The sequence below is a fragment of the Tenrec ecaudatus genome, chromosome 6 (genome assembly GCF_050624435.1).
Source record: "Tenrec ecaudatus isolate mTenEca1 chromosome 6, mTenEca1.hap1, whole genome shotgun sequence".
NCBI classification, from domain to species: Eukaryota; Metazoa; Chordata; class Mammalia; order Afrosoricida; family Tenrecidae; genus Tenrec; species Tenrec ecaudatus.
Window position 1 is genome coordinate 82889274 of NC_134535.1, and position 12894 is coordinate 82902167.

Sequence of the window (12894 nt, forward strand, 5' to 3'; positions counted from 1 at the left end):
TGTGGTTTTTTATTTTCTGGGAGGGGAAGGGGATCTTAATACAAGCCCATCTTTTCATTAACCAGTTCTGATGCACAACGAATCTTAAAGCTTTTTGATGCTAACTGGTGGCATGAGTGAGGAAAGGGCCTTCCCCACAGCCTAGTCCACCTCACTTCTGGTGCTACCCGAGGTGGGCAGCTCACGGTGGCTGGAAGCGGGGCCTCAGCACAGAAGCCCATTCCCTCAAGCCCAGGACAAAAGAAACAATTTGGCGACTCGTCATTCTCCCACTTTTCTCAGATACTGTACACAGGTAGTATTTTCAATGTGAATCCAAAGCTTGTCTGGTTTCTCTGAGGTTTTTTTTTTTTGCCATTAGATCCTCTTAACATTGTGATAATGCTGTATTTAAAGAGATATTTAAATGTAATATTAAAGAGCTATTCAAAAGGGTGGTGTGGTACTCATCTTGCCAGGCCCAGATTCAGTTTGTTAGAGAAAGGATGCTCACCCTCAGGTGGCTTCATATATACAAAAGTCAGGCCAGTTAGGGATTAATGTTGATGCGGAAGCCTCTTGGGAGCAGAGAACCCTTCAGCCACAGCAGGCCTCCTCGTGCCCTAGGGGCCCTCTCCAACCCCTCCCCCCAAATCATTCCAAATATGTGCCCCTCTTCCCACAGGGACATCTCATCAGGATGCCTGCCCACAACAGGGCCAGCATCAAACCTGTCCCTGGGAAACTGCTAGCCCATCAAAAGGTTCTGGCTCAGCGGGTGGTTCCCCCCACGAATTAAGTGCCAGTCAGTCTTGTAAAGGGAGGGTTAGCATAGGAATTTCCAGCCACAAGTTCCAGTCAGTCTTTTACTTGGGTTTAAAAACGGTGCTTCATGCATTTACAATAAGTTACTGGTGTGCACACAAATGCTAACCCTAACTTACTATCTATCCCGACGCAGGCCTCTCCGGCCGCCCCAGAGTAGGCAGTGGTGAGACCTCCTGGGTCTGATCCTGGCCTCGAAGGCAGCCACTGCCACTTAAGTTGGCTCATTGGATCTCTGCAACACAGTGGAGGCGGCAGAGTTTAAGATCCACCTGAACTGTGTCAGTAAGACAGGGAGTGAAGACTAAACAGAGAGGGGGTCAAGTAGCACTTGGGTGTCCTTTGAAAATGAAAATGTTACCCAAAGTTCTTTTGTTTTTTTGACACTAGGTCCACTTGAAAGGTCAAAGGACGCGCAGGGAAGGGTTTGTTAGGGAGGGCCCGCATCCTACTTTTGGCTGTCCGGTGAGGACATGTTCTTGGACATGCAGACATGTGAGTGCCAATTTACATAGTGCATCTTCACTCTGTCCTCGACCCCCAACAAAGCCAAACCCAACCCACATGGGCCAAGAAGGTGCAGTGGGTGGGACGGGGCCTAGGTTAAAGGGGAACTCCACCTGGGGCCCTGCTAGCTGGCCAGGGCCTAGCCTTTACACATCACATTAAAGCCCGCCGCACAGGCTCACTTTGGAGCTCTGCGCCATGAGGGAGTTGGGCAGATCCCTCACAGGGACCACCCCTGGAAAGCTCTAGCGGCAAGGGAATGTTGAGCTCCAGGGAGCAGCGCTGCAGTCCGGCGCCTGCTCTGCCTGCTACACACCTAGTGGTGCGCAGACTGCTGCCGGGTGCATTTGGTCCCACGCCGCCCACTCCACGGTGCACTCAGCGCCTCGCCCCAATGTAGTTGGTGGAGAACAGGACCACGTTGTGCAGCAAGAGGGACAGCTCGGCTTCTGGAAACACCAATATTAGGGGTTTGGCTAGGGAATCGTCCTGCCTTCTAGGTGCCTGGGAGCACAGGGCCCAACCCTGCAGGCAGGGCGCAGGCTTCTGCTTGGCCCCAGCCTCTGGGTGCCTCTCCTGTCCTTTCCTTCCACCACCCGGGAAGGTCCCAGGGCTTCAAAAAACCCATGGGAAACCAGAAATAAAAGATGTAGGACTTATGATTAAAATTAATCATAAATTTTTAAAAGATAATAGACTTGGTCCACAAACCTTCTGAAGCCCTGTGGCATCTTCAACTAAGCCCACTAGTGCTCTCCTTCCTGCTTCTCCCGCAGGCAGAGGATTCAGAGAGCAACGGTGCTAACGAGCATTGCTACCTGGGCACACTTGTGCTCTAGGTACATTTCTCAGCTCCCAGGAGACTGGCAAGCCTCTGTCTCCTGATACCCAAAGGCCTAGAAAACACCGGCTCCCAGCCACAGGTGGAAAACGGGACCCACAGGCCTCACACCCGGGCTCCCAGGTGGCTCTGGGCTTTTGCTGGTTTTGTATTTGCAGAATTTTCAATGACTGGGTGGTTCTCAACGGTGCCACTTCTTCCCCCACCCCCGTACCATATGGCAATGTTGGTGCTGCCACCTGGGGGCTGAGGTCAAGGACTGGGTTATCGAGCCGACAGTGCAGGACCAGAGTCAAGAGTGCTCAGGGTGATTAAAATTAATTGCTAGGCCAGTGTGCCCTGGCTCCCATGTCCCCACAGGCACGTGAGTCTGCACTGGCTCCGCTCCACGTGCTCAGTAAGGGCCTCCCAAGTACTCAACAGCCACCCACCACCACCACCACCCCCTCACCCCCCAGCCAGCCAGCCAGCAGAAAGCAGCCTTGGTTGGGTTTAGGAGGCAAACACAGCCTTAGGGACCTGTCTTACCTTTCAAGCTGCAAGAAATCTGTAGCCATTCTCCCAGCCAAGCTCGACACCTTTCGTCAGCAACACGGTTAGAATTCAGGCCTCGGAGGTAACAAGCCTAGATCACCCCAGAGAGAAAAGTGCCCGAACAGTCAGGCAGACACAGCAGGAAGTGGAAGCCCGCACACCAGCCCACCTCCTCTCAGTGAGTGGGTGCGTGCATCCCAGCACTTCGCAGCCCTGCGCCCCGCTGGTGTCACAGGCTGAAAGCTCTGCAGGGGCGATCACCAGGTCTTGTCTCACAGATGGCTGATAGGTTGGGTAGCGGCCAAGCACTTAGCTGCTGTGCCACTAACAAAACAGAACGAAACTTGCTGCCAGCAAGTTGATTCCGACTCCTAGCCACCCTGTAAGACAGGACAGAACTGCCCCCGAGTTTCCACGACTGGGGCTCTTTACCGCAGGAAAATGCCTTCTGTCTCCCGAGGAGCGGCTGGTGGTTTAGAACTGCTGATCTGAGGGTTGACAGCCAACACGCAACCACTGCACCACCAGAGCTACTTCTAAAGCAGTTACACGAGGTAGCTAAATGACAGACACACCTGCTCGCACGGTGTCTCTCCACTGCGCTTCACAGGGTTCTCGAGGCCCTGCTAGTGACGGACAAGACGGCCAGGGCGGGGGCGGGGGTGAGGGGCGTCAAACGTGACAGGCTCAGAGTGGACTGTCTTTGACTTGTGAAATGAAGTACACATGAGAATGCCTGTGGCCAAGCCCTTCCTTAGCTAAGGTGGCCGAGAAAAGGCGAGTAAAGAGTTTAGCTAACAAACAAGACCAAGCGCCTAACCGCCGTGCAAGGCAACACCACCGCGGGTTCAGAGCTGGTGAAGCAGCCAAGCCTTACTGATTTCACTTCTTGGTCACTCAATCCGCTGACCCCCAGCTTGGCTAAAGCCTGATCCAGTTGATGAATCACGGTGGTGTGAGTCTTCAAACGGTATCTCAACAGGAAGGCCGGCAAGTGGGGTGTGAGAAGAACGGCCCGGCTCAGGGCTTTCTGTAATGCAACACACACACACACACACACACACACACACACACACACGAGGAGAGAGAGAGAGAGAGAGAGAGAGAGAGAGTCAGTTATTATACTCTCTCCCCCTCATACCCCCTCCGCCAAAAGATGGGACAAAGGCGAGGCAGCGGGAAGACCAGAGGCCTCAGGTGCTCACCAACTGCAAGGCCTGGAGATGGTTCATGTCGAGGGGCTGGCTGGAGAAACACTTTCTCAGAGCCAAGATGTCGTTTACTGCTGGGTGGGTACCGAGCTCTATCTGGGGAGCGGAGAGATTGGGGGGTGTTAGGAAGGGCCTGTGGACTAGCCTTCTTTCCCAGTTCGGTGCAACTGGCTCTAACAAGATCCCTGCTCTGTTGCAGGGGTCAGCTGGGGAATACCTTGCTGCACAGCTCGGTCAGATGCCACCGGAGTTTGGTGTCAGAAATGGCAGGGATGCTCCTTTCTAAGTAAGTCAGGATCTGTGGGTGGGACTTCTTCTGGAGAGCATGATAGATCTCTAAGAAGTCAACTTGTTGCTTTGGGGTCCAAAAGTGCTGGATCAGGAGTTGCCTGGGGAAAAAGTACCTGTGGGGAAAATGAGTCGCCGAGTCACTGCTGACACAGGCCGCTCTCAAGGAGAGCCCACGGGAGCGTTCGGCAGAAGTGCCTGCTAGCACCCAGCGATGCCAGCACGCTTTCCCTACCCGGAGGAGTCTCAGACCCCGATTTAAAGATACTCCGAAAAACAATATGTAGCAGCCTTACTGAGGGGAGTGGAAGGAGGCAGCGGAAGAATCACCTGGCATGCCGTTATCACAGCAAATGAAATGTGAGGGCACACCTGGGACCAAGGTGAGTGGAGCCGCAGGAGGAGCCAGACGCCACGAGTGATGCTGACACGTCCAGCCGTAGCTCGGCCTTTATGTATGCGAGGGGGCTGCAAAAAGTTCATGGCTAATGGAATTGGAAGACCTTTGCCATGAGGCTCTGAAACGCCCTAGTGCAGGACACAGGAGAGATGGTATGGCTGTTCCCTAGGCTAATGATGTAGCGCTCTCCTAATGGGGTCATGCCGCTCACCGACAGGCGGGGGTCTCTCTTCCCTTGTTTCTGTGGGTGACTGCTTCCTTCCCCCAGGGGTGGAGCACAAGCAGGTGGGTCCGTGTGAGTCCGCGGGCAAGGTTGTAAAGGACAGTCGGCTTCTGCCTCCTTTGCCAGAGTCCTCACACTGGGACCCCAGGCCACCGGCCGAAAGGGCCACTAGGGGGACATTCTAGGCGGCAGCTCCAGGCTCACAGTCGTCCCTCCCAAGACAGCAGACACACAACTGGCGTTAGACGAGCCCACCTGGCAGCTAAATACCACGGAGGGACGCTCTCCACACCACCTAGGTCCTCCCCAAAGTCCTGAGCCACAGTGCCCTGAAACCATGGCTGCTAGTGGGGTTGTTTGGGACGCTGTGATAGATCACTGCAACGCAGAGGGAGTCTAAAATGCTGCTTTTCCCCTTGAAGAAAAGCTTTCCCCAATTGGTGTGTCTCTCGGGACTGGGATGCTGTCTTCAGGGCCCACAGGGTAGGCCGTGGTCTTATTTCACCTCACAGCCCAGGATGTGGGGATGGGGAGGTAGGGGTGAGGGGTGTGTGGTATGTGTGTGTGCAGGAGAAAGGGCCAATCGAGCCTATCTCCCACTGTAGTGTAGCTCAGCCCAAGGTTACTGAGTGGCTTGTATGGACTTGGGGATACTGAGTGGGATGGAGCAGTGGCTCTGATAACCTCTGCCTGGCTTCTGAAGTGGGACATGTTCCAGCTGCGTTTGGGTTGACAGCAAGAAGGACACGTCTTCAGAATGGAGGGGCCTCGGCAGTCGGTACTCACATCAGCAAGAAGACCAGGTAGTTGGCAAAGGGAGGGATGGAAATGACTCCTATGAAAAGGCACTTGGCGACATCTCGGCGGAACTAAGTAGAAATAAACACAGGTGGTTTAGCCCAGGTAAGTTCATGTCCCTTCCCAACCCCTCCGGCCCACTGGGCAGGAGCCCTCTAGCAGTCCTGAAAAGGCCAAGGTTATTCCTGCTTCATGGTGGGCCATTCCTGGAGACCAGAACCTCTGATCCGTTTGCTTTTGTCCCCGCCCCTCCATTTGGTACTGGGCCTGACATGATCCCGAATCCCTTAGTGCTGTCTTCCTGGTAAGCAGATGGTGTCCACCAAGCACTCATTTCTGGCTCAGCTTTGGATCCTTCCAGGTTTTTAATAGGTTTAGAAACTTCTATTTTAGTTCTCGCATCTTTTATTTAGGAAGTGTGCCTGCAGGTCTCTGGAGCTTCTCTGTATGGCTGAGGGCTACAAATGATCCTGACTGTGACCAGTAACCTGAAGGCCTCCTCCAGTCCCCTCCCTCCTTTGATCTCATGGCAAAGGGCCAAGAGCTTGATCAGTGGTGATCAAAAGAGGGATAACACTGAGGTCTTGGCCTCACCGTGAACTTTCTGGCTCCCTGGCCCAAGCCCATACCTGTCTCAAATGCTCCATATCCCGGTAAGGAAGTTGATGAAACTTTATATTGTGATTCCACATATTGGCCTTTATTCTTCTAGCCTTTTTGGCATCAGCCCATAACATCCGAAATCCTGCCTCATTTAAAGTAGAGCACAAAGTGTGATGTTATCCCAGTTTAAATCGGAACACAGCTTCCTGGCCCAGGTTCACCCATCCATAGGCATGCACGCTTGTCCTGCCCGGATCCTAGATTTAAAAAGCTTCCAGCTAGGTAATGTGAAACTTGATGTGCCCTCCCTCCTCTCCTTCCCACCCCTCCGGAAGCCCTCTCCCCCAGTCAAGATGGGCTTCTGGGATCTATTTTGGAGTGATCCCCCTTCTGTAATTGATGATCTACTTCTTTAAAAAAAAAATCACGGTTCACAGCTTCCAAGAACCCTTGCTCAATCACCTCTAGGTAGTTCCTAGCCAGATATCATTAATTCATCTCTCGGACACATTTTCGTAATTACTGCAACTTATCGTATTTCTAAGATTATCATCTTACTTTCCTTCTGTGATAATGCGTAATAGCCATCGGATGGCTTCAATAATACTTTCATTTATAAAAATGCTTCCATATCTGCAAAAGAACTAATGACTAGACTGACATTTACAAAATCCACCAGGAGAGCAGAGTGGCTGCCAGGAGTTGGAAATGACGGAAGTGAGGTTGGGGTTGATAAGAGTTTATTAGATTCTTCTCTAAACCTTTTCCGCAATGACACGTGAAACATCAACCCACCTGCACGCTTCCAGACCCTTTTCTCACACACTCCGAGCTACAAACCCAAGGGTGGATGTGGTAGCCCTGAGGGCAGCCCAAGCATGTCTTCCAGCTCCCCTTTACAGACAAGGATCAGCAACTTGGCGATCACACTCAGGGTTTATAAAACTAAGTGCAGGGTAGGATACTTATCAAGGACTAACTTATTGAATTCGTACTATAGACCAGATCCTGTTCTGAGTATTTCACACGTGTGTGCTTACTTCTTAAGGCTCATCTAATCTGACTTACTTCAACTTTACAATCATGCTGCCAATAATCCACTGCGAGCCAGTCAATTCAGACTCAGGGACCCCATAGGACAGAGCAGCACTGCCCCATAGGGCTTCCAAGGCTGCACATCTTTATAGACCAGAGTGCCACATCTTTTAAGCAGCGGTTGGGCTCGAACCTCAACCTTTCAGTTACTGGCCAAGCTCTTTAGGCACTGATCACCAGAGCTCCTTAGGTTGTCAGTACCCTCCCCAAAAACACTTACTCCTACGGAGTCGACGCCAACTCAATGTGACCCGGAGTAGATACACTGCCTCATAGTGTATCTGTGGCTGTACATTTTTACCGGAGTAGTCAACCTCAACTTCCCACACTTAAGTCACGGTGCCACCAGCTGTTGTCAGCAGGCAGAGTCGACGACTAGCCCCCTTTCACAGGAAAAACAGAGACAGTCACTTAACTAGTCCAATCACACAACCAGTAAGGATAAGCTGGCATCTGAACGCAGGCAGTTTGACTCCAGAGTGGACACTCCTCGGCACTATACCATCTCCTTCCTGGTAACTGGCAGAGGCAGTCAGAGACCAAGTATATGCAGCGCTATTTCCACCACAGCATGCTACGCAGGATAGGTGTGTGATAAGCTCAGGGGCCAAGTGCGTGGTTCAGAAAAGTTAAGTGCAAGAATCTATCTCCCAGCCCCCCGGGGTGTTGTCAGAAGTTGTTCCCAGCAGACCTTGGTAGAAACATATTGCTTTATAAGGATCCTCTTTGCTAGTCTAGCATTTAAGAAAACAGAACTAGCCTAGCTCTCAGTCCAAAGCAGAACCTGCAAACGATCAATCGTACTGATTGTAACTCACCAATGCTGCCCGGGAACCAATCAGGGGACATCTGTGTAAGTTTTGTTTTTACCTTTCATGAAGAGTGTATACATGGCATAGAAGCGGGGGAAATTACGACCCAAGAAACGATGGTACTTCTCATTAACCACTTTGGTCTTGGCCATCACATAAGAGAGCAAGCTCTTCACGTCTGCCCTTGGAGAAAGATGAAGCCGGGAAGACCTACAAGGAAGATCAAAGAGAGTGTCTGGGAGCCAGGCCTGGGAGCACCCCAAACCCTCCGGTCCCTAAGAGGTACCACCGGCCTCGGAAGAATGTGTGCCAAGACCTGAAACTTCTGAATTCCAAGGAAAGTCTTGGGGGTGGGGGGGTGGGTGTCAAGGAGAGAGGCAAAATCAAAACGAGGAGGGCAGGCTCAAGCAGAAAAAGCCCCCAGATGAGCGCCAGGCAGGGAAAGACGCCAGGTAGTACGAGTCCGGCCAGTGCAAGGCACGAGGGGGCAAATGAAGTCCAGAGAGAGAGAGATGGGAGCGAGGGAGCAGCGATAAACCTGGAGTGAAAAAGCCAGGCTTGAAAGCTGAGCTCCGGACACGCGCACGATTCGGACCGTGTGGGGCACTGAGAATTGGAAGCTGAGTTCCTATCGGGAGCGCGAGTCCTGGGCAGCAGGGTAAAAATCCCGGGGCCCGGGCGAGCGACCACGGGAATCAAGGCGGGAGCCCGGACCCGGCATGCAAGCAAGGAGCCACTGGAAGATCCTGGACATCAAAAATGCTTTTGTTCTTTCCAGGACCCTCACCGAGGGGTCCCCCAGACCAAGCCAAGTTGCAGCCTCCGAGTGACAACAAATCCAGGGGTGACAGCTGAGCCCCGCAGGGCGGCCCGCGCCCACCACACTCTGGAGAGCGCCATCTTAACAGCGGAGGGGGCGACCGGCAGGGCCTCCAGTCCCTATGCACCGTCCGTCGCGTCGCTGGGAGGGCGCATGCGCCTGCCCGGAGCGCTGATTCGTAGCTAGAACCCGCGGGGCTGGAGCCCCGCCCAGAAGTGGGACGGACCCACCAGTTGCTTGCGAAAGAACGACAGCGATTGGACACAGCCTGCACTTCCTGGTTTAAAGGTCCCGGAAGTGGACTCTTCCCAGTGGAGCCGCGGGCGTTTGCCCGTCGTGGGGTTTGTGGGTCCAAGGACGTGCTCCCCTTGAGGAGCCCAGTGACCCTCCACGATTCCCTAAGGCGGCGGTCTCCTGGCACCGCCCTCCCCCTGCTTTTACCGGGGGCCGTGCCGCCTTTGCTTCAGAGGGCGCCCTGCCGAGCCGGGCCCACGGCGCCGCCAGGGACTGGACGGGGCGGGGCGGGGCGGCCGCGCGGCGCCCCCTCGTGGGGCTCCCGGACGAGGCCGGGCTGCCCGCCCCTCGGTTGTCTCCTGGACGCGAGGCGTGGGGGCACGTTTTCCTTCTTCCTTCTGTAAGCCGGTGGGGAAGCTTTGTCATGAAGGCCCATGGAAACTTAGCTTGTGTTTCAGCTTAAAAGACTCTACTCAGGTCGTGCGGGACCACCCTCTTTAAAGCAGCGCCAAGAAGAGGACGCACGTTTGCACTCCCAGCTGCCCCCCGTGGGCGGCTTCTGTAATAGCATTTAAGTTGTCTGCACACTCGTTTCCTCGCTGCGCCGACTCCCTGAACGAGAGTGTGGGCAAGCACCTCCTCTGCCCCAACACTAGGTCTAGCTCCATGCTGGGCACACAGTAAGCTTAGGAAACACTTTCAAATTAATTAATTGATGTTTGACACGGAGTAGCGTTCCCAGAAGTGGTTCCTAACTGCTTTCAAGAATTAACAGTCGGGAAATCGATCACAAGGATCAATCTTGAACCCTTTCCAGGGGGACGAATAATGGAAAAGTGGGTAAGGGAGGACAGAGGACGATGTAAGATATGTAAATAATAATCTATAACTTATCAAGGGTTTGTGAGGGAGGGGACGGGGGAGGGGGAAAATGGGGAGCTGATAACGGGCTCAAGTGGGAAGAGAATGCTTTGAAAATTATGATGGTGGCATATGTGCAAATGTGCTTGACAATGGATGAATGTATGTATGGATTGTGATAAGAGATGTAAGAGCTCCCAATAAAAGTATTTGGGGAAAAAATAACTAACAGTCATTTTTTTAACTAAAAAGCTGCCATCGAATCGATTCCGACTCGTGGCAACAACTTTATAGGGCAGAGCAGAACTGCCCCTGTGCCTTTCTGAGACTAGATCTTTATAGAAGCAGAGTCTCCTCTTTTTCTTGGCTGGTGATGGCCTGGTGGTTAGCAACCCAATGTATAACATGCTAGGCCACCAGGTGTTCCAATAGTCATGTTAAGTAAATACATTGAACAGTTATTAAAGAGCACCCCATTTGGAATGAAGGTCTCGGTTCAAACCTTAGCGTTAGCATATCCTGTAGTGTGTGAGATCCTGGGCATGCCACTTGATTTCCTCCATGGTAGTGCCTAGTAGCCATGGTGGCATGGTGTTTACAAGTTCAAAACTGCCAGCTGCTTCCCTGGAGAGAGACAAAGACTTTCTACTCCCATAAACATTTATAGTGCTGAAAACCCACTGGGGATGGTTCTACCCTGGCATCAACCTCCTGGTTGTAAGTTTTTTAGTTGACTGATGGCAATATCTCAGGAGCCCTGGTGGCACACTCGGTTAAGCAAAAGTCCGCTAACCAAAAGGTTGGGGATTCCAATGCATCCAGTGAGAGAAAGATCTGATAATCACCTTTGTAATGTTGACAGCCAAGAAAGCCCCACAGGGTATCTCCTCTGGTACCTGGAGAACACTGTGAGGGGAAACTGATTCTGTAGCACATAACAGCAACAAACAACAACAACGATAATAGTGCCTAATCTTAGCAACTCATAGGACCCTAGAAGAACAGAGCAGAAATGCCTCTTCTGAGTTTCTGAGACTGTAACTCTTTATAGGACTAGAAAGCCTCAACTTTCTCCTGAGGAGCTGGTGGTTTTGAACAGTTGATCTCCTGGTTAGCATCCCACCATGTCGCCCTATACCACCAGGGCGCCCTGAGTCAGAAGAGACTTCATGGCAGGGAATCTTAGCAAGATCCAAGAAGGAAATAGTTGTCCAAGTTCCCCCATCTGTCTAATGCTTTGGGCCACAGAGCTTTATATTAACCGAAGCCAACCCACTGCTGTCCAGTAGACATGTCTCATTCAACTTTTTATCCCTGAGTAGATACCCCTGACTCCGTCACTTACGGGAAAGAGTCTTCAAGTATGCACCTGGAGGGCTAGGTAAACGGGGTGGCAGGGAGGACAAATTGACTAAGATGTGGTTTCTGTCTTCAGGCAATTTCTACATCCTCTTAACCACCAAAATCAGCTCTAAAAATCTAGAACACACGTGTAAAAAAGCAGGCCTGTTTTAAGGAGGAAATGGCTAAGAATAGGCTAGACAGACAGCATTCTGGGCAGTAAAAGAATGCGTCAGAACACAAAGATTCCTTTCTTACTCAGGTATTTGTTTAGAGCCTCTCCCTCAATAAACACACTACATCTTGTTGGGTATACCTTCTAGCTAGTTAATCTCAAATTCCTTCTGGCTCTGGACATCAAGGCTTCAAAGTGATTTGAACCAATTTAGTTCACAAGAAAACTGGAGCAAATGCCAATGTGGTTAAGCATTGAGCCGCTAACCGCACAGTCAGCAGTTCAAAACCACCAGATGTAAAATCTATTCGTTGTGTTTTAGTTTAAAACTAAATCTGACTCTTAAAAACAAAAAGAAAAAAACCAAAAAGAATAATAATGTAAAGAAAATATTTTCATCAAATAAACAAATACTTATTTTGAAATCAAAACAAAACCACCAGATGCTCTGCAAGTAGAAAAACAAAAACAGTCTCTGGGCTTTAGCGCCATCTTGTTCGAAACCTCCAAGCCATGAGAGCCAAGTGGAGCAAGGAGAGAATGTGCAGACTGAGGCTCCAGAGAAGAAAGATGGGGCAGAGGTCCAAGTAAAGCAACCGGGCACCGCCTCTGCAGTCACAGCTGCAGGACTATGGAGTGCCTGTGGCCGGGACACTGCTACAAGCTGTTGACTGTGCGCTACCCACCGTGTCCGCATCTGCAACTTCGTCGCCATTCGCTCACGGAGAGACCCAGCACCTTGCTCTCACTAATGAGTCCAGCTTTGAGCCTTTGCCCGGGCCTAAGACATTCCGGACTCGTTCTGCCCGCAGTGGTGGCTCGATGTAATGTGCACAATAAATCGTCTCTTCTGTGTCTTGGCTGAAGAATAAAGAAAAACAAAAAACAAGGCTTTCTACTCCTGTAAAGAATTACAGTCTTGGAAACACAGGGAATCCAGGACAGATGACTCCTCCAGAACCAGTGATGAGAGTGGTGATACCTGGAGGGTGGAGAGAATGTGGGATAGAAAGGGGGAACTGATTACAGGAATCTATGTATAGCCTCCCCCCTGGGGGAGGGACAGCAGAGAAGAGGGCAGGGGGAGACGTCAGACAGTGTAATACATGACAAAATAATAATATATGAATGATGAAGGGTTCATGAAGTAGGGGGTAGTGGGAAGGGAGGGGGAAAATGAACAGCAGATATTAAGGGCTCAAGTAGAAGGCAAATGTTTTGAGAATGATGATGGCAACAGATGTTCATATGTTCTTGACACAATGAATGGATGTATGGATTGTGATAAGAATTGTACGAGCCCCCAATAAAATGATTAAAAAAAGAAAAAAATAGAGTTACAGTCTT

General features: G+C 51.4%; 1 protein-coding gene across 3 annotated transcripts; it reads right to left on the bottom strand.

Annotated features, from left to right (window-relative positions):
- On the bottom strand, window positions 1-9076 carry LETMD1 (LETM1 domain containing 1). Of its 3 annotated transcripts, XM_075551676.1 has the most exons (9): window positions 8904-9076; window positions 8175-8326; window positions 6236-6351; window positions 5595-5677; window positions 4115-4301; window positions 3892-3993; window positions 3564-3716; window positions 2681-2777; window positions 6-1760 (listed from the first exon to the last, which is right to left on the bottom strand). In XM_075551676.1, the coding sequence occupies exons 1-9, from the start codon at window positions 9014-9016 to the stop codon at window positions 1690-1692; spliced, it is 1074 nt and encodes a 357-aa protein (XP_075407791.1). In that variant the 5' UTR covers window positions 9017-9076; the 3' UTR covers window positions 6-1689. The 3 variants fall into 3 exon arrangements, with proteins under 3 accessions (XP_075407793.1, XP_075407792.1, XP_075407791.1); XM_075551678.1 differs by lacking the exons at window positions 4115-4301; window positions 6236-6351 and having other exon boundaries at window positions 1-1760; XM_075551677.1 differs by lacking the exons at window positions 6236-6351; window positions 8904-9076 and having other exon boundaries at window positions 4-1760; window positions 8175-8218.
- Between the last annotated feature and the right edge of the window lie 3818 nt (window positions 9077-12894).

What these genes read in the sequence shown, in the direction of transcription:
- LETMD1 (XM_075551676.1), bottom strand. Translation starts at nt 9,016, where the DNA reads ATGGCGCTCTCCAGAGTGTGGTGGGCGCGGGCCGCCCTGCGGGGCTCA. An exon ending in TTGGTCTGGGGGACCCCTCG is followed by an intron (nt 8,327 to 8,903) that starts GTGAGGGTCCTG and finishes TCTTCCTTGTAG; the next exon opens with GTCTTCCCGGCTTCATCTTT. An exon ending in GTGACCAAGAAGTGAAATCA is followed by an intron (nt 2,778 to 3,563) that starts GTAAGGCTTGGC and finishes GGGGTGATCTAG; the next exon opens with GCTTGTTACCTCCGAGGCCT.